Source organism: Salmo salar, unplaced genomic scaffold, assembly GCF_905237065.1.
Source record: "Salmo salar unplaced genomic scaffold, Ssal_v3.1, whole genome shotgun sequence".
Classification (NCBI taxonomy): Eukaryota; Metazoa; Chordata; class Actinopteri; order Salmoniformes; family Salmonidae; genus Salmo; species Salmo salar.
The window spans coordinates 8,169-35,741 of NW_025547804.1; the positions used below are offsets into that span (position 1 = coordinate 8,169).

A 27,573-nucleotide genomic window follows, 5' to 3' on the forward strand; every position below is an offset into this window, starting at 1 on the left:
CATCAATGAGAGGCCAGGGGATGAGGCTTGGCTGTTTGATTGGCCTAATTTGATTGTAGAGATGTAATCCGTGCATGTTTCTTTTAAGCGCTCATTTCTACGAATCATCACAGCCTTTCATCCCTATCAGCAGGGTACTAGAAGACTCTTTTTTCCCCCACAGACACGTTTCTCTCTGGCCATGTTTGCCCAGGAGTTGTCTGATCTCCCGATGTAGGCCTGATGATGGCAGACACTGATAGAGCCCTGTCTTGGTCTGGGAACTCTTGATGTTTCCTGTCAGTGGTCCAAGTCCAAAATGGCTGCCGCCCACTCTGCTGGACGGAGTCAAGCTAACACACAACATTCTCTGCTCTACAGGCCTTGTTGTTGTCTCCCTTGGTTGTTAGGTCATTATGCTTTCACGTTTTTAGGGACAATTTTTGAAACAACCAAAGATGTCTGCCTGGTAACTCATCCAAAAATGTTAACCTTATTAGAATGTGATCATATGTAACTTCTTTCCTGGAGAGTTTTAGGCCTATATTTAGTAAGTCATCCTCATTGGTAGGTAGTCATTGTTAGGGATGTGACAAACGGAAACATTTTCTTAATGTTGAAAAAACTAAAAACATCTGCTTTCTGTTAAAACTATAAGCTCCCGAGTGGCGCAGCGGTCTAAGGCACTGCATCTCAGTGCATGAAGCGTCACTATAGTACCTGGTTCGAATCCAGGCTGTATCACATCCGGCTGTGATTGGGATGCAGCGTCGTCGGGTTTGGCCGGAGTAGGCCGTCATTGTAAATAATAATTTGTTAACTGACTTTCCTAATTAAATAAAATTCACAATGCAGCTGTGCTGTTGCCAGCAATGGTTTGGTTCTCAGGGTGCGGTCCTTTTCAGATGGTTAAGCATTGAACCTGTACTACCATACTCTACTTCAATTCCACCTCACATAATTAGCATTTCCTTCTCAACTACACTACCGTTCAAAAGTTTGGGGTCACTTAAATGTCCTTGTGCTTTTCTTTCAAGAACATTTTTGTTGTTGTCCATTTTAAAATAACATTAAATTCATCAGAAATGGTGTGGACATTAATGTTGTAAATGACTATTGTAGCTGGAAATGGCAGATTTTTTATGGAATATCTACATAGGCGTACAGAGGCCCATTATCAGCAACCATCAGTCCTGTGTTCCAATGGCACGTTGTGTTAGCTAATCCAAGTGTATCATTTTAAAAGGCTAATTGATCATTAGAAAACCCTTTTGCAATTATGTTAGCACAGCTGAAAACTGTTGTCCTGATTAAAGAAGCAATAAAACTGTCCTTTAGACTAGTTGAGAATCTAGAGCATCATCATTTGAAGAAGTTGAGCCTCGCGCTTCAACGCTCTTAGTTCCTGTGGAAATTGACCCACTATGCTGTTTACTTTCTGCGTACTGGGATTTGTCGTAATGTTACGGATCCCAATTTCATTTAAAAGTTTTAACATTTTAAGTGTTCACACTGCTACTCAATGTAATGTGATGTTTTTATTGCAGGTGGTGAGGAGTCGGCCAGTGAGATAGGTGGCCAGATGAACTAGAGCCAGGGGAACCTGTGGCCGTGGACATGACTGATCCGTTGGCTGTTTTCTGGTGAATGGATTAGGGTGAGTACCTACAGTGCCTTCAAAAAGTATTCATACCCCTTGACTTATTCCACATGTTACAGCCTGATTTCAACATGTATTTTTCTCCTCACCCATCTACACACACTACCCCATAATGACAAAGAGCAAACATGATTTTAGCAAATTACAGAAATAGCTCATTTACATAAGTATTCACACCCCTGAGTCAATACATGTTAGAATCCCCTTTGGCAGTGATTACAGCTGTGAGTCTTTCTGGGTAAGTCTCTAAGAGCTTTCCACATGTGGATTGTGCAACATTTTTTTAAATTATTTTCATAATTCTCCAAGTTCTGTCAAGTAAGTTGTTCATTATTACTAGACAATCATTTTTGTCTTGACATATATTTTCATGCAGATTTAAGTCAAAACTAACTCAGCCAACACCCAGTGTAGATTTGGCCTTGTATTTTAGGTTATTGTCCTGCTGAAATGTTAATTTACCAGTGTCTGGTGGAAAGCAGACTGAACCAGGTTTTCCTCTAGGATTTTGCCTGTGCTTAGCTTTATTCCATTTTTTTTTTAAATAAAAAAAAACTCCCTAGTCCTTGCCAATGACCAGCATACCTATGATGCAGGCACCACCTGCTTGAAAATATGAAGAGTGGTACTCAGTAATGTGTAGTGTTGGATTTGCCCCAAACATAATGCTTTGTATTCAGGAAAGCAAGTTCATTTCTTTGACACATTTTTTTTGCAGTTTTACTTTAGTGCCTTGTTGGAAACAGGATGTGTGTTTCGGAATATTTTTATTCTGTACAGGCTTCCTTTTCACTCTGTCAATTAGGTTAGTATTGTGGAGTAACTACGATGTTGATCCATCCTCAGTTTTCTCCTATCACAGCCATTAAAATCTGTAGTTGTTTTAAAGTCACCATTGCCCTCATGGTGAAATCCCTGAGCGGTTTCTTTCCTCTCCGACAACTGAGTTTGGAAGGGCGTCTGGATCTTTGTAGTGACTGGGTGTATTGATACACCATCCAAGTGTAATGAACAACTTCTCCATTCTCAAAGGGATATATTCAATGCCCTACTTGGTCAGGCATTGGAAAACCTCCCTGGTCTTTGTGGTTGAATTTGTGTTAGAAATTCACTGCTCGACTGAGACCTTACAGATAATTGTATGTGTGGCACACAGATGAGGTAGTCATTCAAAAATCATGTTAGACACTATTACTGCACACAGTGAGTCCATGTGACTTATTAAGCAAGTGTTTACTCCTGAACTTATTTATGCTTGCCATAACAAAGGGGATGAATACTTATTGACTAAAGACATTTCAGCTTTTCATTTTGTATTAATTTGTAAACATTTCTAAAAACATAATTCCACACTATAGGGTATTGTGTGTTGGCCAGCGACGCAATCTAATTTCAATCCTTTTTAAATTCAGGCTCTACCACAAATGTGGAAAAAGTCAACGGGTGTGAAATACTTTCTGAAGGCACTGTACCTGTCATTTTTCAAAAGTAACTTACTTTGGAACCATAGAACTGCATTAATGCTGACCCAATCTGACCTAATCTTAATTGAGTAAGCAGAGCTGTGACGGATTTCCCTAAACCCAAACCGTATCAAGTTGATAGCAAAAGGAAAGGAGAAGTCTTTGAACGTGCTCTGGATTTATTAGCCTGTATCAGGCTGGTAATTGGAAGTCTGCATGGAGCGAGAGCACGGGACTTGGGTAGATTCACAGACGCCGATCAAAGCTACAGCTCCACGGGTTGCTTTTTTTATGCCACCTCTTCATGCAAAAGACTCGCCTAGAGGGGATATGTCACATGTTCAAGGTCCCAATATCTATAACCCTGCTATGTCATGAGGTTTTAACCATGTAAGCCTTACTGTGAAAGGATACCATGCCCTGCTCCGTCCCTAAATCATATTCTGTTATGCTGCTGCAGAGGCTACTTGTTGTTGTGCACTGCTTATAAATGATGTGCAAAGGTCACAGTAATGGCATTGAAGAGTGGTTATTTTTCTATCGTCTCTTCTCCAGTTGATTAGGAGCGTGTTTAATCCCCTCTGTAGGTCTCTAATATTGTACGCTTCTTGGTAATAACCTGCCTAATCCCTGGACTAGCGATGAGTTGGACCGAGGCATTAACTTCAAAGCAATTTCCTCCATTCTCTGCCTGCTCTGAGAGATATAAACAATGTTTCATTGTGCAGCGCTAATGTGGAATTATTACTTTGTTGGCCACATCGAAGTCAATTTGTTAGCTCAGTGTGTTTGTTATGGTGATTCAACAAACGGAATGTAATAGAGAGAAGAAACCCAGTGGAATGCAGGGCCAATGCCAGGTAAGAACGACCTGGTGCTTAAGTCTTGTGTTATCAGGGCACAGACGGTAAACGCCGGCTGGCCGGTATAGACCTTCCTCAGCTAAAATCAGCAGAACACATCTTTACTCAATTATATAGGCCCAGCTTTAGAGGATAAATCCTACATTTAGATATCTCAGCCTTACCTGGCCTTGAAATGGGCATCGTTTTTTCAAATAAACATTTGACTTCCATTTTCTACATTTGTAAACGCCCATACGACTCTTTGGGTCGTTAGAGGTTTGAAGAATATCAGCTTGGAGTTGGAGTTCTCACACAGTGAACTCTTTTTAAAACCTCTATTAATCCAAATACACATTCTCACAGGGTTAGACTAGAAGAGCCTATATGCGGTTTTGTTTTCCACTGCAAACATCTGGATAGGAGTTTTGATTGGACTATAGTAAGCGTCTTATTCAAATCAATGTGAGGTCTGCACAACTGGGCCCTATTGGAGTGGCGAGGGCATCCACACCCATGAATGATTAACAAGGCTGGAGTCCAGCAGGGTATTGAGCTACTGGAAGTCCTGCTACTCCCCTGAGAGGCCTGGTGAGATGGTAAATGGAGACACACACACTACTCTAGAAACTGTTTGACCATCTGGTTTTTAGAGCTTCTGCTTTGACTAATCTCCATTTAAAAAAAAAAAATCTGAACTTCTTGAAGTATTTGTTGAAATATGATGACTAACAGGTTAGAATGGTGAACGTAGCTCACCGCTGACTCTGTTGGTGAATCCCTTTGCACTCTGATTCATTCATTATTTCACAAGGTGTAGTTGCAGGATGATCTCCTTCTCTGCAGGATGATCTATATCCAGTCAGTCTCAGAGAGAGACAACCTTTCCACCCAGAGGACTGGCATCCTTTAGTGAAGATCGCACCAGATTTGCTTTCGTGTGCCAACGTCTGATTGGGCGACGGAGCGGGTGTTTTGGGCAGAATGTGTACTCATTGCTAACAGAAGATGTGATGAAGGGCTAGCTCCCTCCCCCTGTCCCCCCTCTCCTTCTCTACTCCTCTCCTCTGAGATACAACTCGCTGTGACGGTGTGTTCTTACGCCCAGGCAGCAGCAGGCATTTGAAGACTTGAAAGGGCATGTGTAGGGGTAATTACAGAACAGACATTTGAATGTTGTGGATGGTACATGCACTGTGGTGCATATTAATACTCTGTCATCAGTGTGACTTATTCAAGCTTAGTCGCGGTCGCTTCCCTTGTATTGAGGCACCACCAAGGGAGAATTTGGCCTCAACCTTGGTAGTGATGCTGTCAACGCCTAAATGTTACTGAGTGAGCCATGCATTAACCTGTTAGGGCTAGGGGGCAGTATTGACACGGCTGGATAAAAAACATACCCGATTTAATCTGGTTACCACTCCTACCCAGTAACTACAATATGCATATACTTATTACATATGGATAGAAAACACCCTAAATTTTCTAAAACTGTTTGAATGGTGTCTGTGAGTATAACAGAACTCAAATGGCAGGTCAAAACCTGAGAGATTCCTTTACAGGAAGTGGCCTGTCTGACCATTTCTTGAACTTCTTTTCCATCTCTATCATTTACTAAGGATCTCTGCTCTAACGTGACACTTCCCACGTCGTCCATAGGCGCTCAGAGCCCGGGAAAAAACAGAATGTCGTCATTCCAGCCCCAGGCTGAAACACATTATCGCCTTTCTCAAGTGGCCGATCAAGGGACACTGGGCTTATGCGCGTGACCCGACCGCCCCCGCCTTTGGGATTTTTTCCTCTGTTTGCCGAAAAGGAGATTCCCTGTCGGAATATTATCGCTTTTCTACGAGAACTGTCGTAAAAATTTATTTTAAACAGCGGTTGACATGCTTCGAAGTACGGTAATGGAATATTTAGAATTTTATTGTCACGAATTGCGCCATGCGCGCAACACTTCTTTACTATTTCGGATAGTGTCTGGAACGCACGAACAAAACGCTGCTATTCGGATATAACGATGGATTATTTTGGACCAAACCAACATTTGTTATTGAAGTAGCAGTCCTGGGTGTGCATTCTGACGAAGACAACAAAAGGTAATCAAACTTTTATAATAGTAAATATGATTATGGTGAGTGCTAAACTTGCCGGGTGTCTAAATAGCGAGCCCGTGATGCCTGGGCTATGTACTTAGAATATTGCAAAATGTGCTTTCACCAAAAGCTATTTTAAAATCGGACATATCGAGTGCATAGAGGAGGTCTGTATCTATAATTCTTAAAATAATTGTTATGCTTTTGTGAACGTTTATCGTGAGTAATTTAGTAAAATGTTAGCGAATTCCCTGGAAGTTTGCAGGGGTATGCTAGTTCTGAACGTCACATGCTAATGTAAAAAGCTGGTTTTTGATATAAATATGAACTTGATTGAACAAAACATGCATGTATTGTATAACATAATGTCCTAGGGTTGTCATCTGATGAAGATCATCAAAGGTGAGTGCTGCATTTAGCTGTCTTCTGGGTTTTGCTGACATTATATGCTGGCTTGAAAAATGGGTGTCTGATTATTTCTGGCTTGGTACTCTGCTGACATAATCTAATGTTTTGCTTTCGTTGTAAAGCCTTTTTGAAATCGGACAGTGTGGTTAGATTAACGAGAGTCTTGTCTTTAAATAGCTGTAAAATAGTCATATGTTTGAGAAATTGAAGTAATAGGATTTTTAAGGTTTTGAAAATCGCGCCACAGGCTGGCAGTGGCTGTTACGTAGGTGGGACGCAAGCGTCCCACCTAGCCCATAGAGGTTAACTGATGAAGAGGAGTGAGACGACCTACAGTGGAGCACATTTATGGGAGGCGTGTTTCTTTTCTAACGTGCTGCCTCTCGCTCTCTCTCACACACACACACACACACACACACACACACACGGACACACGGACACCCTTCTCGTCTCCGACACAACAGGAGTTAACAGGCCCCTGAGCTCCAGCCAGCCAGAGCTTATTATTTACAGCAGTCTGAGCCCCTGCCTGAATTCACCCAGAGACCACTGAAAATGTCATGAGTGTCTAGTTGGGGCTGGAACACCTGGCTGCACAAACACCGGGACTTCTGCTCCGATACCTCCCCAAGGGCAGCTCACTGGCGCTGGGGCGTTATCGCAATGATGGCTGTTAGATTTTGTTTTCCACCAGAAAACAGCAGAGGGATAAAAACAAAAGTCTGCCCATCCCAGGGCTCTGCTGCTACAGTGGTCTGCCCATCCCAGGGCTCTGCTGCTACAGTGGTCTGCCCATCCCAGGGCTCTGCTGCTACAGTGGTCTGCCCATCCCAGGGCTCTGCTGCTACAGTGGTCTGCCCATCCCAGGGCTCTGCTGCTACAGTGGTCTGCCCATCCCAGGGCTCTGCTGCTACAGTGGTCTGCCCATCCCAGGGCTCTGCTGCTACAGTGGTCTGCCCATCCCAGGGCTCTGCTGCTACAGTGGTCGCTACACCTTTGTATTGAGAGATAATGACAGGACAATGAACCTAAACACTGCAGGATGTTCCTCATCCCTCCCCATGTTATCAGTAAAACAACACAAAACCTCTGCTCACATTTGAAAAACAATGTTAGGCCCACTTGTTTTGCTCTTTTCGCGGTCTCTTCATTATAAACTGAACTTGTAGTAGGAGATTGGCTTTAGCAGGCGTACTGTAACTAAGTAGCCAATCCAACCACCCCCTTTTCTGTTTTCTTGCTGTTGTGTGAAGGGTTAAAGTATCCCCCCCTTTTATACATGCACATTAAGCTAACTGGCCAGCTGGTATGTTGGCAGTCTGTTAACGTTCCAAGGCAGAATGAGATACTCTTGAGCACGGTGTATCCTGGGTAGTTGTGAAGCAGCTGTTATTGCATCCAGAGATTTCTGACACGTTAACAATGCAGCGCAGCTGCTGCCAGCATTCACCCTATGAGCAAACGCCTGTCACCGGAGCTTGCCTATGAGTGATGTCAGAGATGACCGGAGAAGCTGCGAGCAATTGGAACTCGCAGACCTCCCTCCTCATGGCTTCTGTGTTCAGTGTTTACAGTCCCGTGACCTCGGATCACAAAGGTACTTCTCAACACGTAAGCCCCTTCAAGATATCGATTTGACCTCTGCTCCAACCAGCCACGGTTAGACATGGACAGTTGGAGCAGAGGTCAATCGACATGTTGAAGGGGTCCATGTCTTCCTTGGATGGTTGGAGCAGAGGTCAATCGATATGTTGAAGGGGTCCAAGGTTAGACATGGACCCCTTCAATATATCGATTGACCTCTGCTCCAACTCCAGCCACGGTTAGACATGGACCCCTTCAACATATCGATTGACCTCTGCTCCAACCGTCCAAGGCTAGACATACTATTATGTCTCTGTTGGTCTTCAAGGACTGTTTGTAAGTTTTGCCATAGCTCATGTTGCCTAGAAGCAATGCATTGTATTTCAACCAGCTTTTTTACTGATTTTCAAGTCTTAGCAAGCCTGGCATGCACCTGCCTCTGATCTATTCCTGGAACTTAAATGGCCTGAAGAGTTGGACAGTATATCTGATGACCGTTCTGTCAAGCTCACCGTAGTCGTCTAACCCCACCTGGCTGGGCAGGTTGCGCCCAATATGGCCTGTCGTCCCAACCCCTTGGAAGCCAACAAAACGCCACATGTAGTCCGACATCATCAGCATGCTAGCAGCAGCAGCTGCCCTCTTCATTTTGTCTCAACGTTGATGCCCAGTCAGTGTTTATAAAAAAAAAAAAACTCTGAGTGGAAGTGTTCTGACAACCATAAGGTGACCGGAGCCAAACCATCCACTCAGAGCAGAGGCCACTAAACCTGAAAGCAGTCCTTTCAGACTCCACAGTCCCTAGTGCCAGGGCCAGCCTTCCTCCTCCCACCCCTGATGGCCATTATCGGGACAGCATCTAAAGACAATGTAGCCCCTATGCTCCCAAGGGCCAGGTTGCCAAGGCTGGGGTGGAGGCCAAGGGCAGTGGATGTTCTCACATTACTGAGACCCCCCCCTTATCAAGGCTAGGCTGTTTTAAGCTCAGTGGATAACACACACACACACACACACACACACACACACACACACACACACACATCTTTATTATTAAGGCTGTTTTAAGCTCAGACAGTGGAGAACCCACCCCCCCATACATACATTTATCAAGGCTAAAGGCTAGGCTGTTTTAAGCTCAGCAGTATGCTTAGCAGCATTTCAATAGAGTCCTTCCTTTCCTCCTGTGTCTCGTCCCTCCCCCTTGGCCCCCTGGGAAGGCCATGCATCACCAGGATGAGGACGGGGAGTGGGCGTGAACTCTGGGCAGAGCGCCGTGATGACAGATGAACTCTTAAAGCATACTGGGAGGGCATTTGGTCGTGTGTGCTGGCTACAGATTGATGCACTCATTTTAAACGCAGGTCCCATGCTGCTGTGTCAAATTTTTTAAGTATCTTTCAAATCTCCGAAGCAGGACGTTGGCGCATTATAAGCTGAAAAGCTCCACCCCCCCCCCACACACACACACACACACACAATCTGTCAGGCATGGAGGGTTTTTATCCTCAACAGCCTTGTACTCCGTATCCGGTTTGTTGTCTGTTGTTTTGGAGTACTTTCCCTCTAAGTCTGTAGTTCAAGTTGTGGATATTACCAGAGGGATTACATCTGTGCAACACATCCGTAGTCAAGCTGATTGCCCTTGGATTACACAGAGGCCCATCCATATCTCATGCAATAAAGTGGATTTGGGCCGAAATGATCCATGAAAACACTGCTACTGTCTAGTCCACTAGATATAGCCTAGTGGTGTTGTCTGAGCTGTAGTTTAGTCGTACATAATAAATAGGTTACGTTCACAAGTGAATTGAAAGATGCTACAGGTTTTTATTGAAGTGGCTCCTTTTCCAAAACCTTGAGGAGATCCGTTTTAACAGTCTGATCATATGAATCACAAGATGTGGATTCATGAAAGGTGGTGAGGGCGAACATGAATGAATCACAAGCAATGTGAAATAAGTTCTAGATTTATCCTTGCCCACTTGTCTAGTCACTATGGTGTTGTCCTGGTTTAGGCAGACTGTGATTGGCTGGACTCAGTGAAGTCTCAGTGAAGCCTAGTGGTATAGCCAGTAGCCATGCCACTGACTGAGCTCTGCCGGCAGCACACCACCTAATAAGATCCAATTATTTATAGTCAGGCCTTGATAAGATGGAGACAGTCTGCTTATCTTTCACTGTGCAGTCCCCAGGCTTCCTCCCAGAGTTCTCATCATTGTCAGAGCTCCTAGCAGCCCAATCATTCATCTCTACACTACGCTGACTTTTCTCCAAATATCAATGATACTTTTATTCATACAGCACTATTTTACATATGCAGAAGTCTGCCAAAGCAGATTTTTCACATGACATGACACTTAAAGTTGGTAACTGCAAGTGCAGAGTTGACTTTTACCCTCCAGCAGTTGATACTTGGAGAGAAGCATGTGTAGACCTATTTCCAAATGGAAGTGCTCTCTCTTATTGGAAAGTGTGTTTCTAACCCACCCCATACAGCTCATGTATTTGCAGCAGCTATTGTTAGAACATGATCACCAACACATGATCTTCAGGGTTCATATTGTGAGCTGGGTTACTAACACCAGGCTGTTTTTAAAATGTATACAGTACCAGTCAAAAGTTTGGACACCTACTCAAGGGTTTTTCTTTATTTTTACTATTTTCTACATTGTAGAAATGATAGTGAAGACATCAAAACTATGAAATAACACTTATGGAATCATGGATTAACCAAAAGTGTTCAACAAATCAAATCAAAATATATTTGAGATAGCCACTCTTTGCCTTGACAACAGTTTTGCACACTCTTGGCGTTCTCTCAACCAGCTTCACCTGGAATGCTTTTCCAACATTCTTGAAGGAGTTCCCACATGCTGAGCACTTGTTGGCTGCTTTTCCTTCACTCTGCGGGCCAGGTCATCTGGTGCAGCACTCCATCAATCTTCTTAGTCAAATAGCCCTTACACAGCCTGAAGGTGTGTTTTGGGTCACTGTCCTGTTGAAAAACAAACGATAGTCCCTCTAAGCGCAAATCAAATGGGATGGCGTATCGCTGCAGAATGCTGTGGTAGCCATGCTGGTTAAGTGTGCCTTGAATTCTAAATAAATTACTGACAGTGTCACCAGAAAAAGAACACTCACACCTCCTCCATGCTTCACGGTGGGAACCACACATGTGGAGATCATCTATTTACCTAATCTGCATCTCATGAAGACATGGTGATTGGAAGAAAAATATTGTTTTCTTGGCCCAAGAAAGTCTCTTCTTATTGGTGTCCTTTTAGTAGTGCTTTCTTTGCAGCATTTCGACCTTAAAGGCCTGATTCACGCAGTCTCCTCTGAACAGTTGATTTTGAGATGTCTGTTACTTGAACTTTGACGCATTTATTTGGGCTGCAATTTCTGAGGCTGGTAACTAATGAATTTATCCTCTGCAGCAGAGGGTCTTTTCTTTTCTGTGGCCAGTTGGTTTTGCGACTGCACTTGAAGAAACTTTCAAAGTTCTTAATCTTCTGCATTGACTGACCTTCATGTCTTAAAGTAATGATCTACTGTCAATTCCCTTTGCCAAGAACAGCTCAAATAAGCATAGTATGGACTTGGTCTTTTACCAAATAGGGCCATCTTCTGTATACCACCCTTATCTTGTCGCAACACAACTGATTTGGCTCAAATGAATTAATTTGTGGAATTTCTTTCCTTAACTTTTTAACAAGGCACACCTGTTTTAATTGAAATGCATTCCAGGTGACTACCTCCATGAAGCTGTTTGAGAATGCCAAGTGTGCAAAGCTGTCATCAAGGCAAAGGGTGGCTACTTTGAAGAATCTCAAATATAAAATATATTTTGATTTGTTTAACACTTTTTTGGGGGGGATACTACATGTGTTATTTCATAGTTTTGATGTCTTCACTATTATTCTACAATGTAGAAATTAGAAATAAAATAACCCTGTGTCCAAACTTTTGACTGGTACTGTATGTTTTTCTTTATTTCCCCCTAACCCTACCACTCCTCCCCTAATTGGAGTAAACGAATCGACAACAACACTTAGGCTTCTACTTCCAGTGTATACATACTATATACATTTTACAGACACTGTATATTTTACAATGGTTATCTTTTGTTTGTTTTTAGTCCCATCTTTCAGCTCCCCTCCCATCTATCTCTGAACACCATCCAGTTTTGGTTTCTATTTAGTATATAGTTTTCAGCTGTGATGTTTAACAAAAGTTCTGAACCTTTCTATTCTCATAGTGTCTACAGATTGTAAATAAAATGTAAAAAAATTCTAAGAGCATTCTTATATTATTGATCATTTGACTGACATTTTTAAATCACCCAGCACTCAAGGCTGTTCTTAAGAGAGTAGCCTATACTGCCTCATATCCTGTATCATATCATGCCTTTACTCTACACGCCTATTAGAGAGAACTGGAACTTCCTGACTCCGGTCACCCTTGTCTGGCTACATGCTTGTCCTTGGTGTATAACTTTGTTGGAGACCAGAGACCATTATCGTTGTAATTTGACTCGGCGTTGCTAGGGCAGATTGCTCCCATTGTGGAATTAATGCGCATTCATTGTGCTGACCTTTAGCTGTGGCTGGATTAAGCTGAAGCATTGAGATGCTCTTGGAAGTAATGATTTTCTACCCTCTCTCTCGCCTCCTGTATTGTGGGAAGGCCGAGTCTTTGTCGTTGCTGCATCTGCAACTCCTAGCGCCGTAAGCTGTAATTAGTGAGGGGTTTGCCTATTGATTTCTCTCAGGACGATGGAAATGCCAGAAACAACATGGCTGACGTGAGCCTCGTACCCGCGCTGATTGGCACTGTTAATTGGGTGAATGAATCGACGCGTCTCGTTCGCCTGGTAGACGTCTACTCCAGCCTTTTATCTAGTTTTAACCCTCACCTCAAAGCGTTTCAAGTTCTTAATACTGTTCTCGTAGACAAGTGTTTAGTCCCTCTTTGGTTGTGGCTGTCTGTGATCCACTATTTGGAAACCACTATTCTAGTTATTTACTCCTTGTTCACCCTCCACCCCTGTGCTCATTTAAAATGGCCAATGCAAGCCTCTGAAGTGGTAGTTGAATGAATGTTTTCCATTCCCAACCCTCAAGCGGAAGCATCTGCAAAAGCGTACACAAACAACTAATTGCCAATGCTGCTCGTCATCACATTTACCATAATGCTGGTTCCTTTCCTCAAGTTAATCTGCATTCAATTCTCATCAACTCATCTGCAGATGTTCCTCAATCACCTTGCATCTTCTTAAGTGGTTTAGTCTACTTTGTGTGATCAATATTCCTTAATTGATCACCCGTGAGCTGGGGAGCCCAGACCTGTCGTCTAGAACCGTGAGCTGGGGAGCCCAGACCTGTCGTCTAGAACCGTGAGCTGGGGAGCCCAGACCTGTCGTCTAGAACCGTGAGCTGGGGAGCCCAGACCTGTCGTCTAGAACCGTGAGCTGGGGAGCCCAGACCTGTCGTCTAGAACCGTGAGCTGGGGAGCCCAGACCTGTCGTCTAGAACCGTGAGCTGGGGAGCCCAGACCTGTCGTCTAGAACCGTGAGCTGGGGAGCCCAATCCTGTCGTCTAGAACCGTGAGCTGGGGAGCCCAGACCTGTCGTCTAGAACCGTGAGCTGGGGAGCCCAGACCTGTCGTCTAGAACCGTGAGCTGGGGAGCCCAGACCTGTCGTCTAGAACCGTGAGCTGGGGAGCCCAGACCTGTCGGTGTAGAGCAGTAGGCTAGTGTTGGAGTGACTATCTGTGCTGTTTTCTCCACATCCCAACACCTCTCTTGTTTGTATCAATGGAGCTCCCAGATAACACTTTGCATGTGTTTTTGTTGAAGATGTTGAGATCCACACATACGGTGACAGTAGTAGTGGTACAGCAGAAGTACATGGAGTATACAAAATATTAAGAACACCTTCATAATATTGAAAAATGAAGAAGGCAATGTTCTTGATCACCTAACGTATAGCAGAAGTTAACTGCAGGTATTTACAACCAGTTGAGTTGACAGCCGTTTTACACTATTTTATTCATATAGAAGTAGTGTGTGTGTGTGTGTGTGTGTGTGTGTGTGTGTGTGTGTGTGTGTGTGTGTTTCCCCCTCCCCTGGAAAGCTATGACCTTTCACCTGGAATTGTTTATTTAAGTCTGAGGGGGAAAGAAACACTTTTCAAAAGTATTCATTCTCTTTGACTTATTCCACATGTTAGTCTGAATTTCAAAATGTATATGAAAAGAAATGTTCTTACCCATCTAAACACAATACATGTTTTTGGGCCCAATCTATTACATTTAATACAGAAATATCTAATTTACATAAGTATTCACACCCCTGAGTTAATACTTTGTAGAAGTACCTTTAGCAGAGACTAGTCTTTCTGGGTAAGTGTCCAAGAGCTTTCAACACCTGGATTGTGCAACATTTTATAAAAAATAATATATATATATATTCAAGCTCTGTCAAATTTGGTTGTTGATCATTGCTAGTCAACCATTTTTCAGGTCTTCCGATGGATTTTCCAAGTAAATTTAAGTCAAAACTGTAACTCTACCACTCAGGAACATTTCACTGTCTTCTTGGTGAGTAACTCCAGTGTAAATTTGGCCTTGTGTTCTAGGTTATTGTCCTGCTGAAATGTTAATTAATTTCCCAGTGTCTGGTGGAAAGCAGATTGAACCAGGTTTTCCTCTAGGATTTTGCCTGTGCTTAGCTCCATTCAGTTTATTTTTTTTATCCTGAAAATCTCCCTTGTCCTTAACAATTACAGGCATACCCATAACATGAGGAAAATACGGAGAGTGGCGCTCAGTAATGGATTGTATTTTCCCCAAATATAGCGCTTTGTATTAGGGACAAAAAGTTAATTGCTTTGCCACCTTTTTTTGCTGTATTAGTTTAGTGCCTTGTCGCAAACAGGATGCATATTTTGGAGTATTTGTTTTCTGTACCGGCTTCCTTCTTTTTGTTGAGCCATCCTCAGTTTTCTATCACAGCCATTAAACTCCTTCCTCTGCGGCAAATTAAGTAGGAAGGCTGCCTGTATCTACAGTGCCTTCGGAAAGTTTTCAGACCCCTCCACAATACTTATGTAAATCTGATATTTAAGTTTTTCTATTTGTAATACATTTGCAAAAATGTATAAAAACCTGTGTTTGCTTTGTCATTATGGGGTATTGTGTGTAGATTGAGGGGGGATGACGATTTAATCAATTTTAGAATAAGGCTGTAACGTAACTGTGGAAAAAGTTCTGGAGTCTGAATACTTTCCCAAGGCACTGTATGTGTTTTATATACTTAATGTTGTCAAAGGATACTATTAATAATTCTCTGTTATCCCCTGTGCAGGTGTGCTGTGACCATGCGTTGCCTGGCGGCCCGGGTCAACTACAAGACCCTGATCGTCATCTGCGCCCTCTTCACCCTCCTCACCGTGCTTCTGTGGAACCGCTGCTCCAGCGACACCGCCCTGCGCTTCCTCCCACGGGCCCCGCCGCCACCCCCCAGCGCCAAGGGGGGCGACGCCAGCATTAGCAGCCAGCAGCAACCCCCGCAGCCCCCGGAGCCGCCGCCCATAGTAGGCGGAGCTGCCGGCATCAAGTACGAAGAGATCGACTGCCTGATTAACGACGACGTCACGATAAAGGGTCGGCGGGACGGTGCTGAAGTGTACTTTCCTTTCAGCTGGCTGGAGAAGTACTTTGACGTGTACGGCAAGGTGGTGCAGTATGACGGTTACGAGCGCTTTGAGTTCCAGCACAGCTACTCCAAGGTGTACGCAGCAGCGAGCCCTACCACCCGGACGGGCGTCTTCATGTCCTTCGAGGCATACAACGTGGAGGTGCGCGACCGCGTCAAGTGCATCAGTGGAGTGGAAGGTGAGTCAAATCCCTTGAGGCGCCAACATTGATCCGTAACACTGTCCACGAGGAAAGGCATTTAACCTGTCTGGGAACGTGCTTGCGTCCCAACCTAGTCAACAGCCAGTGGAATCGCGTGGCGCGAAATACAAATGCCTCATAAATGCTATAACTTCAATTTCTCAAACATATGACTATTTTACACCATTTTATAGATACACCTCTCCTGAATCGAACCACGTTGTCCGATTTCAAAAAGGCTTTACAGCAAAAGCAAAACATTAGATTATGTTAGGAGAGTACCCAGCCCAAAATAATCACACTGCCATTTTCAAAGCAACTAGCATGCATCACAAATACCCAAAACACAGCTAAATGCAGCACTAACCATTTACATTACATTTACATTTAAGTCATTTTGCAGACGCTCTTATCCAGAGCGACTTACAAATTGGTGCATTCACCTTATGATATCCAGTGGAACAACCACTTTACAATAGTGCATCTAAATCTTTTAAGGGGGGGGTTAGAAGGATTACATTATCCTATCCTAGGTATTCCTTAAAGAGGTGGGGTTTCAGGTGTCTCCGGAAGGTGGTGATTGACTCCGCTGTCCTGGCGTCGTGAGGGAGCTTGTTCCACCATTGGGGTGCCAGAGCAGCGAACAGTTTTGACTGGGCTGAGCGGGAACTGTGCTTCCTCAGAAGTAGGGGGGCCAGCAGGCCAGAGGTGGATGAACGCAGTGCCCTTGTTTGGGTGTAGGGCCTGATCAGAGCCTGAAGGTATGGAGGTGCCGTTCCCTTCACAGCTCCGTAGGCAATCACCATGGTCTTGTAGCGGATGCGAGCTTCAACTGGAAGCCAGTGGAGAGAGCGGAGGAGCGGGGTGACGTGAGAGAACTTGGGAAGGTTGAACACCAGACGGGCTGCGGCGTTCTGGATGAGTTGTAGGGGTTTAATGGCACAGGCAGGGAGCCCAGCCAACAGCGAGTTGCAGTAATCCAGACGGGAGATGACAAGTGCCTGGATTAGGACCTGCCCCGCTTCCTGTGTGAGGCAGGGTCGTACTCTGCGAATGTTGTAGAGCATGAACCTACAGGATCGGGTCACCACCTTGATGTTAGTGGAGAACGACAGGGTGTTGTCCAGGATCACGCCAAGGTTCTTAGCACTCTGGGAGGAGGACACAAGGGAGTTGTCAACCGTGATGGCGAGATCATGGAACGGGCAGTCCTTCCCCGGGAGGAAGAGCAGCTCCGTCTTGCCGAGGTTCAGCTTGAGGTGGTGATCCGTCATCCACACTGATATGTCTGACAGACATGCAGAGATGCGATTCGCCGCCTGGTTATCAGAAGGGGGAAAGGAGAAGATTAATTGTGTGTCGTCTGCATAGCAATGATAGGAGAGACCATGTGATGATATGACAGAGCCAAGTGACTTGGTGTATAGCGAGAATAGGAGAGGGCCTAGAACAGAGCCCTGGGGGACACCAGTGGTGAGAGCGCATGGTGCGGAGACAGATTCTCGCCACGCCACCTGGTAGAAGCGACCTGTCAGGTAGGACGCAATCCAAGCGTGGGCCGCGCCGGAGATGCCCAACTCGGAGAGGGTGGAGAGGAGGATCTGATGGTTCACAGTATCAAAGGCAGCAGATAGGGCTAGAAGGATGAGAGCAGAGGAGAGAGAGTTAGCTTTAGCAGTGCGGAGAGCCTCCGTGACACAGAGAAGAGCAGTCTCAGTTGAATGCCCAGTCTTGAAACCTGACTGATTTAGGATCAAGAAGGTCATTCTGAGAGGGATAGCAGGAGAGCTGGCCAAGGACGGCACGTTCAAGAGTTTTGGAGAGAAAAGAAAGAAGGGATACTGGTCTGTAGTTGTTGACATCGGAGGGATCGAGTGTAGGTTTTTTTCAGAAGGGGTGCAACTCTCGCTCTCTTGAAGACGGAAGGGACGTAGCCAGCGGTCAAGGATGAGTTGATGAGCAAGGTGAGGTAGGGGAGAAGGTCTCCGGAAATGGTCTGGAGAAGAGAGGAGGGGATAGGGTCAAGTGGGCAGGTTGTTGGGCGGCCGGCCGTCACAAGACGCGAGATTTCATCTGGAGAGAGAGGGGAGAAAGAGGTCAAAGCACAGGGTAGGGCAGTGTGAGCAGGACCAGCGGTGTCGTTTGACTTAGCAAACGAGGATCGGATATCGTCAACCTTCTTTTGAAAATGGTTGACGAAGTCATCCGCAGAGAGGGAGGAGGGGGGGAGGGGGAGGAGGATTCAGGAGGGAGGAGAAGGTAGCAAAGAGCTTCCTAGGGTTAGAGGCAGATGCTTGGAATTTAGAGTGGTAGAAAGTGGCTTTAGCAGCAGAGACAGAAGAGGAGGGAGGAGGGAGTGAAAGGATGCCAGGTCCGCAGGGGAGGCGAGTTTTCCTCCATTTCCGCTCGGCTGCCCGGAGCCCTGTTCTGTGAGCTCGTAGTGAGTCGTCGAGCCACGGAGCAGGAGGGGAGGACCGAGCCGGCCTGGAGGATAGGGGACAGAGAAAATCAAAGGATGCAGAAAGGGAGGAGAGGAGGGTTGAGGAGGCAGAATCAGGAGATAGGTTGGAGAAGGTTTGAGCAGAGGGAAGAGATGATAGGATGGAAGAGGAGAGAGTAGCGGGAGAGAGAGAGCGAAGGTTGGGACGGCGCAATACCATCCGAGTAGGGGCAGAGTGATAAGTGTTGGATGAGAGCAAGAGGGAAAAGGATACAAGGTAGTGGTCGGAGATTTGGAGGGGAGTTGCAATGAGATTAGTGGAAGAACAGCATCTAGTAAAGATGAGGTCAAGCGTATTGCCTGCCTTGAGTAGGGGGGGAAGGTGAGAGGGTGAGGTCAAAAGAGGAGAGGAGTGGAAAGAAGGAGGCAGAGAGGAATGAGTCAAAGGTAGACGTGGGGAGGTTAAAGTCACCCAGAACTACTGTGAGAGGTGAGCCATCTTCAGGAAAGGAACTTATCAAGGCGTCAAGCTCATTGATGAACTCTCCAAGGGAACCTGGAGGGCGATAAATGATAAGGATGTTAAGCTTGAAAGGGCTGGTAACTGTGACAGCATGGAATTCAAATGAGGAGATAGACAGATGGGTCAGGGGAGAAAGAGAGAATGTCCACTTGGGAGAGATGAGGATTCCAGTGCCACCACCCCGCTGGCTCGATGCTCTAGGGGTATGCGAGAACACGTGGGCAGACGAAGAGAGAGCAGTAGGAGTAGCAGTGTTATCTGTGGTAATCCATGTTTCCGTCAGCGCCAGGAAGTCTAGGGACTGGAGGGTAGCATAGGCTGAGATGAACTCAGCCTTGTTGGCTGCAGACCGGCAGTTCCAGAGGCTGCCGGAGACCTGGAACCTTTGACAATCCTCATCAGATGACACTCCTAGGACATCATGTTACACAATACATGCATTTTTTGTTCGATAAAGTTCATATTTATATATAAAAACAGCATTTTACATCGGCGCGTGACGTTCAGAAAATATTTTTCCTCAAATGCATCTGGTGAAACTGCGCTACAATTTACAAAATTACTATTCGAAAACATTATTAAAATGTAATATTGTCATTCAAAGAATTATAGATGAACATCTCGTGAATGCAACCGCATTGCCAGATTTAAAAAGAACTTTACTGTGAAATCACACTTTGCAATAAACGAGGTACTATGCTCAGAAAAATAGGCTAGGTGATACAGGTTAGCGCCATCTTGGAACCATCTAAAATCAAATATACTATTGTAAATATTCCCTTACCTTTGATTATCTTCATCAGAAGGCACTTCCAGGAATCCCAGGTCCACAACAAATGTAGTTTTGTTCGTAAAAGTTAATATTTTATGTCCCAATAGCTCCTTCTTGTTAGCGCGTTCCGAAGGCTACTCATAATGTACGAGGCGCGCTGGACTTGTCGTCACGAATGTGCAAAAAAAAGATATTTACGTTCGTTCAAACGTTGTCTAACAAATCTTTAGGGCCTTTTTCAATCAGAGCTTCAATAATATTCAAGGCGGACGATTGCATTGTCTTACTAAACATTTCGGAATGAAAGGGTACCCATGGGCGCCCGCGTCATAGTAGTAATGGCCCTCCCCTATGACCAACTTTCCAAGCCTCTTTCGGTCAGTTTTTACCGGAGAAGACTCAAACCACTTTGTAAAGACTGTTAACATCTAGTGGAAGCCTTAGGAAGTGCTAAATGAATCCTAACTCACGGTGTGTTTCATAGGCAAAGTGTTGAAGGTGATTCCACAAATCAGATTTCCACTTCCTGCATGGAATCTTCTCAGGTTTTGGCCTGCCATATGAGTTCTCTTATACTCAGACACCATTCAAACAGTTTTAGAAACTTTAGTGTTTTCTATCCAAATATACTAATTATATGCATATTCTAATTACTGGGCAGGAGTAGTAACCAGATTAAATCGGGAATGCGTTTTTTTATCCGGCCGTGCAAATTACTGCCCCCTAGCCCCAACAGGTTAATTCCAGCCAACCATATTGCAACCAATATTTTTGATTCACCTGACGCACAGGAAATTAGAGCTAGTCTATCAATCCTTTAATCGCCTTAATTACTACTTATTGATCAATACCATCACGAATGTATGGCCTTATAAAATCTTATTTGTTTTTCCCAAAATTTAGTTTTCTCCGTTTTGGTTTCTGTAATTCCCAAACTTTTTAAAAATAGAAAAATAACAAAATTTGATCTTTTTTTAATTTTGGGTTGTAGTATGAACCAACGAGAGACTGTTTGGTTAGCGCCGTTTGTGTAGCGTTCATGTGGTTGGAGAGTTTTCAAAACAAATAGCCACTGGATTGATGCAAATGGTCATATCATTCTGCCAGGTAGGCATAGGCTACTTTGTGGTAGACATTTTAATTGGTAAGGTTTTTGGGAAAGCCTTTCCATCGAACAGAAGATGGTTATAATTAGCATCATCCCTAACGGCTACTCAATGTGCAGACATGCGCTCGCCGCGCAGACACGGGCATTCCTCGCCGCGCAGACACGGGCATTCCTCGCCGCCTCATAAAGTTGCAGCGAAATACGAATCACTGATGCATTCTGTTCTAGTCTTGTCTTGGGCAAAGTAATGTGCTTTCTACTAAGTTCAATACATTTTTGAATATTGTTGAAATCCGTTTTAATATCTTGATTCCGTGATTCTGTCCTCATTCTCCGCAATGTGGCTTTTTTGGGCCCTGTGAATGGTCGCACCCCAAGACCAGGATTGGAAGAATTCTGTGAATAGTCAAATGTAAGAAAGCAAAGTAGCCCAACATTCATTGCCTTTGTCCTCAACTCCATAACCCCTCCTTGCAACTCCATAAACGGGGACCAGGAAAGAAACTACTAAAGCTCTATCACACACTAGTTTATACATGGCACGTCAGGGCCAGCACTTAGTGGTTGTGTGCAAAGCAGTCTGAACGGACCCGTCTTAAAGGACAGTGTCCATACGTGCTTAAGAGCCATTTAGCTGCACAGTCCACAGGAGAATTTTCCAGGAAACCAGGCTTGAGTAATCCACCACTGGCCCCTTGTGAATAATGCACCATCAATTGAGTTGCATTAAGCAAATGAAACTGGGATTTGATCAGGCAGATCACAAGACCTGATTGTGGCAACTTAATGGAGCACCATTTTGTGCTTGTACCGCTACGCAGGGGTCTCCTGTTTCACAACGTGGAGATGGTGGACTATTGGTAGACAATGGAGTGTGAGGGTCTCCATGTGTGGGTACCCGTGGTTTTAATCTCTGATCAGCTTATTTTCTGTCTGAGTGTTTGACACCTACACCTACAGCACCTGATGTCACAGGAAGGCCAAAAGATCATTGACATCAACCACCCGAGCCACGGCCTATTCACCCTACTATCATCCAGAAAGCGAGTTCAGTACAGGTGCCTCAAAGCTTGGACCGAGAGACTGGAAAAATCTCAAGCCATTAGACTGTTAAATAGCCATCACTAGCCGGCCTCCACCCAGTACCCTGCCCTGAACTTACTCACTAGCTGGCTACCACCCAGTTACTCAACCCTGCACCTTAGAGACTGCCGCCCTATGTACATAGACATGGAATCACTGGTCACTTTAATGATGTTTACATACTGGTGTTTTGTTGAGGACTTGTGAGGGGTCTTTCTCAAACTAGACGCTAATGTACTTGTCCTCTTGCTCAGTTGTGCACGGGGCCTCCCACTCTTTATATTCTGGTTAGAGCCAGTTTGCGCTGTTCTGTGAAGGGAGTAGTACACAGCGTTGTACGAGATCTTCAGTTTCTTGGCAATTTCTCGCATGGAATAGCCTTCATTTCTCAGAACAAGAATAGACTGATGAGTTTCAGAAGAAAGTGCTTTGTTTCTGGCCATTTTGAGCCTGTAATCGAACCCTCAAATGCTGACGCTCCAGATTCTCAACTAGTCTAAAGAAGGCCAGTTTTATTGCTTCTTTAATCAACACAACAGTTTTCAGTGGTGCTAACATAATTGCAAAAGAGTTTAATGACAATTAGTCTTTTAAAATGATCAAGTTGGATTAGCTCACACAATGTCTACACTGTATTTCTGATCAATTTGATGGTATTTTAATGGACAAAAATGTATTTTTCTTTCAAAAACAAGGACGTTTCGAAGTGACCACAAACTTTTGAACGGTAGTGTATGTACATATGTATGCGTGTGTGTGTGTATATATATGTATGAGTGTGTGTATGTATATATAAACGTCCTCTCACTGTCAACTGAGTTTATTTTCATCAAACTTAACATGTATGAATATAAGATTCAACAACTGAGACAAACTGAACAAGTTCCACAGACATGTGACTAACAGAAATGGAATAATGTGTCCCTGAACAAAGGGGGGGTCAAAATCAAAAGTAAGTCAGTATCTGGTGTGGCCACAAGCTGCATTAAGTACTGCAGTGCATCTCCTCCTCATGGACTGCACCAGATTTGCCAGTTCTTGCTGTGAGGTGTTACCCCACTCTTCCACCAAGGCACCTGCAAGTTCCCGGACATTTCTGGGGAATGGCCCTAGCCCTCACCTGCCGATCCAACAGGTCCCAGATGTGCTCAATGGGATTGAGATCTGGGCTCTTCGCTGGCCATGTCAGAACACTGACATTCCTGTCTTGCAGGAAATTATGCACAGAACGAGCAGTATGGCTGGTGGCCTTGTCATGCTGGAGGGTCATGTCAGGATGAGCCTGCAGGAAGGGTACCACATGAGGGAGGAGGATGTCTTCCCTGTAACACACAGCGTTGACATTGCCTGCAATAATGACAAGCTCAGTCCGATAATGCTGTGACACACCGCCCCAGACCATGACGGACCCTTCACCTCCAAATCGATCCCGCTCCAGAGTACAGGCCTCGGTGTAAAGCTCATTCCTTCGACGATAAACGCGAATCCGACCATCGCTCCTGTTGAGACAAAACGGCGACTCGTCAGTAAAGAGCACTTTTTGCCAGTCCTGTCTGGCTCAGCGACGGTGGGTTTGTGCCCATAGGCGACGTTGTTGCCGGTGATGTCTGGTGAGGACCTTCTTTACAACAGGCCTACAAGTCCTCAGTCCACCCTCTCAGTCTATTGCGGACAGTCTGAGCACTGATGGAGGGATTGTGCGTTCCTGGTGTAACTCGGGCAGTTGTTGTTGCCATCCTGTACCTGTCCCGCAGGTGTTACACGTGGTCTGCCAATGCGAGGACGATCAGCTTTCCGTCCTGTCTCCCTGTAGCGCTGTCTTAGGCGTCTCACAGTACGGACATTGCAATTTATTTCCCTGGCCACATCTGCAGTCCTCATGCCTCCTTGCAGCATGCCTAAGGCACGTTCACGCAGGGACCCTGGGCATCGTTCTTTTTTGTTTTTTAGAGTCAGAAAGTGTCTTAAGTTTTCATAACTGTGACCTTAATTGCCTACCGTCTGTAAGCTGTTAGTGTCTTAACGACCGTTCCACAGGTGCATGTTCATTAATTGTTTATGGTTCATTGAACAAGCATGGGTAACGGTCTTTAAACCCTTTACAATGAAGATCTGTGAAGTTATTTTTACGAATTATCTTTGAAAGACAGGGTCCTGAAAATGGGAAGTTTCTTTTTTTGCTGAGTTTGTGTGTCACACACACACTCTGACATTGCTCGTCCTAATATTTATATATTTCTTAATTCCGTTCTTTTGCTTTTAGATCTGTGTGTATTGTTGGATATTAAGCACTGCTGTACCTAGGAACACAAGCCTTTCACTACACCCGCAATAACATCTGATAAATATGTGGATGTGACCAATAACATTTTGAATTGTGTGTTCTATTTGTCTATCTTGTGGGTTGTGAAGTATGCTTCGTGTTGGTGTGTGGGTAGGTGTGAATATGTCGGCTATAACACACGACTTGAAAAGAGCACAGTATCTCAGAAGCTCACACACATTGTCTGCCTTTGTCCTCAGTGCTCCACTTACTGAGCCGGAGTGTAACCAAGCGTCTCCCTACCTCTGTGTTCGTCCCTGTCCTTACTGCTCTGCCAGTCCACTTTCATTTATCTTCTCTGTTTAAACAAGAAATTCTCCCCAAGGATGGCCTTGGGTTTTTGTTCTGCCGTGACTACAGCACAATGGAGAGAGCAGGTCCCCCCCCCGTCCCCCCCCTCCTCATCTAACAGTGCGTTTCCTCTGCATCTCTCTCTCTAACTCTCTCATTCTCTCGCTCTCTCTCATTCTTGTGCTGTCTCTTGTTCTCTCCTTACTGGAAGTCACAGCGATACTGCCAAGTGTGGAAGGAGAGAACATCTCTCCTCATGTTCCTTCCATTTATCTCCTTGTTATTACTCTCCTCTCTGATGCCTCTCACTGTCCTGTCTCTCTCTCCCTAGGGGTTCATTTCATCATATGCCACTTTCACTTTCTTGGCTTATTCAAATTCTGACCGCATAGCAGGCGTCATGCTATGCGTCATATTATTCTACATGGTATTTATGGTCATTGCATGGTAGCTGCCATGTGTTGTTGCCTAACAAGTAGTATTTAGTTCTCTATGGATGTGGTACCATTTTAGTACCCTGTAATATGAATTAAAAGGGTGGATTTGACTAGAACAGAAAATCATGATCAAGAGCCATTGAGATCAGGTATAAACAGAATTTTTTTGGCCCTTCCACATTGTTTTAACTCAATCAGACATGGCTTGATAACCACCTGCTTTTCTTAGGGAAATTACAGATCCTTTTGGATAATCAGCAGAATCCAGTAAAGTTTGTGTGATGGCTAAATTAAAATGTTCACTTGTTCTGTGCTGATGTGATTTCAGACTTGATTAACAAGACGCATCCCATTTACCAACGGCATGTAAGACGTGCATCACCTGCCCCTCCACCTAAATGCAATTAGACTTTTAAAAACATTTTTTTTACTGCAAACATAATCATACTTGATTTGTTTGTAAAGCCAATTAAAAAGGCATTGGAACTCTAGCTTGGAGGCCTTGTTAGTGTTGGAATCGACAACGAATGATGCTAGCTTTAAGAGAATGAGAACTGGGCCAGCTAGCCTTTTATAATGAGAACTGGGCCAGCTAGCCTTTTATAATGAGAACTGGGCCAGCTAGCCTTTTATAATGAGAACTGGGCCAGCTAGCCTTTTATAATGAGAACTGGGCCAGCTAGCCTTTTATAATGAGAACTGGGCCAGCTAGCCTTTTATAATGAGAACTGGGCCAGCTAGCCTTTTATAATGAGAACTGGGCCAGCTAGCCTTTTATAATGAGAACTGGGCCAGCTAGCCTTTTAATAATGAGAACTGGGCCAGCTAGCCTTTTATAATGAGAACTGGGCCAGCTAGCCTTTTAATAATGAGAACTGGGCCAGCTAGCCTTTTAATAATGAGAACTGGGCCAGCTAGCCTTTTAATAATGAGAACTGGGCCAGCTAGCCTTTTATAATGAGAACTGGGCCAGCTAGCCTTTTAATAATGAGAACTGGGCCAGCTAGCCTTTTAATAATGAGAACTGGGCCAGCTAGCCTTTTAATAATGAGAACTGGGCCAGCTAGCCTTTTAATAATGAGAACTGGGCCAGCTAGCCTTTTAATAATGAGAACTGGGCCAGCTAGCCTTTTAATAATGAGAACTGGGCCAGCTAGCCTTTTAATAATGAGAACTGGGCCAGCTAGCCTTTTAATAATGAGAACTGGGCCAGCTAGCCTTTTAATAATGAGAACTGGGCCAGCTAGCCTTTTAATAATGAGAACTGGGCCAGCTAGCCTTTTAATAATGAGAACTGGGCCAGCTAGCCTTTTAATAATGAGAACTGGGCCAGCTAGCCTTTTAATAATGAGAACTGGGCCAGCTAGCCTTTTAATAATGAGAACTGGGCCAGCTAGCCTTTTAATAATGAGAACTGGGCCAGCTAGCCTTTTAATAATGAGAACTGGGCCAGCTAGCCTTTTAATAATGAGAACTGGGCCAGCTAGCCTTTTAATAATGAGAACTGGGCCAGCTAGCCTTTTAATAATGAGAACTGGGCCAGCTAGCCTTTTAATAATGAGAACTGGGCCAGCTAGCCTTTTAATAATGAGAACTGGGCCAGCTAGCCTTTTAATAATGAGAACTGGGCCAGCTAGCCTTTTAATAATGAGAACTGGGCCAGCTAGCCTTCTAATAATGAGAGTCGGGCCTTAACTAAAGTCATTACTGATAGGCACCTCTTGTTAAAATGAAAGCCCCCATATATCAATAGCCCATTTCAGAAAGCTCTGGCTCTAAACCACATTATTACCATGCTGGACCCTTCCCAATGCTAGTTGGTAAAGTGGCCTGTATACTTGAGGGGGGGGGGGGAGGACTGTGAGGGTAGCAGTTCAGGGAGCTATTATGTCATTAATTTTGAAAGTGAAGTCTCAACTTTTTTGGGCTCTGTACTCCAATTTGCATTTGATATTAATTGATGAATGAGGCAAAAAAAGCTCAGCGCTTTATATTACAATATTAATACATGTGCCTGAAGTGATAAACATTTCGTGTGCTCTCACTACCTGCTGACGATTGTGTAATTATGCAAATTACCAACATTAAAATGTGAAACCTTTTAACTTCTTTTAAATGAGAAAAATAAGCCACTGACCGGAAACAATCGTCTCAGGAACAGTCATAGGAATTTACTGACAGCAGTTTGTATATGGAATAATTCAATCCCCTGCAGATGTATTCGTTGCTGCGGCACTCTAAATTTGTTGCATGGCTGAACTGCACCCTGTTATTAGGTCCAGCTGGGTAGTAAATGCTGCTACCTTTACCCAACAGTGTTCTGCACCACAGGTATGGAGGGCTGCATTTGGCTAGGGTGGAAAATGGGTCAGTCAGGAGCTGAGCACAATCCATGTGTGGTACTGTATGAATCTGGAGGGAGCTTACTTATTCTCTCACCCATTTCCTATAGACGAGGAGAGACTTGCACTATCTCGCACCTCAACTGCAACTTTGCATCTTATAAAGGGGTGAATATATCACTCCATTTAATTAGGTCGTCACAGCCAGAGGGACCCGAGGGCTCAGCCGTAAGGTTTTGGGAGCGTTTCTACCCGATGCGCCCTGGTATCCATGGAAAAGTTATTTAGTGAAGGCCCCTTGGAGCATAATGCATTAAACATGG

General features: G+C 44.5%; 1 protein-coding gene across 1 annotated transcript; it reads left to right on the top strand.

The window, feature by feature from the left end:
• Positions 1–1,519: 1,519 nt before the first annotated feature.
• Positions 1,520–15,975, top strand: LOC123732447 (D-glucuronyl C5-epimerase B-like). Its single transcript, XM_045711587.1, has 2 exons — positions 1,520–1,636; positions 15,399–15,975. Exon 2 carries the CDS (start codon positions 15,412–15,414, stop codon positions 15,958–15,960), a length of 549 nt encoding a protein of 182 aa, XP_045567543.1. The 5' UTR covers positions 1,520–1,636; positions 15,399–15,411; the 3' UTR covers positions 15,961–15,975.
• Positions 15,976–27,573: the final 11,598 nt, after the last annotated feature.

Excerpts from the sequence above, each read along its gene's own strand:
- LOC123732447 (XM_045711587.1), top strand. The coding sequence starts at position 15,412 with ATGCGTTGCCTGGCGGCCCGGGTCAACTACAAGACCCTGATCGTCATC.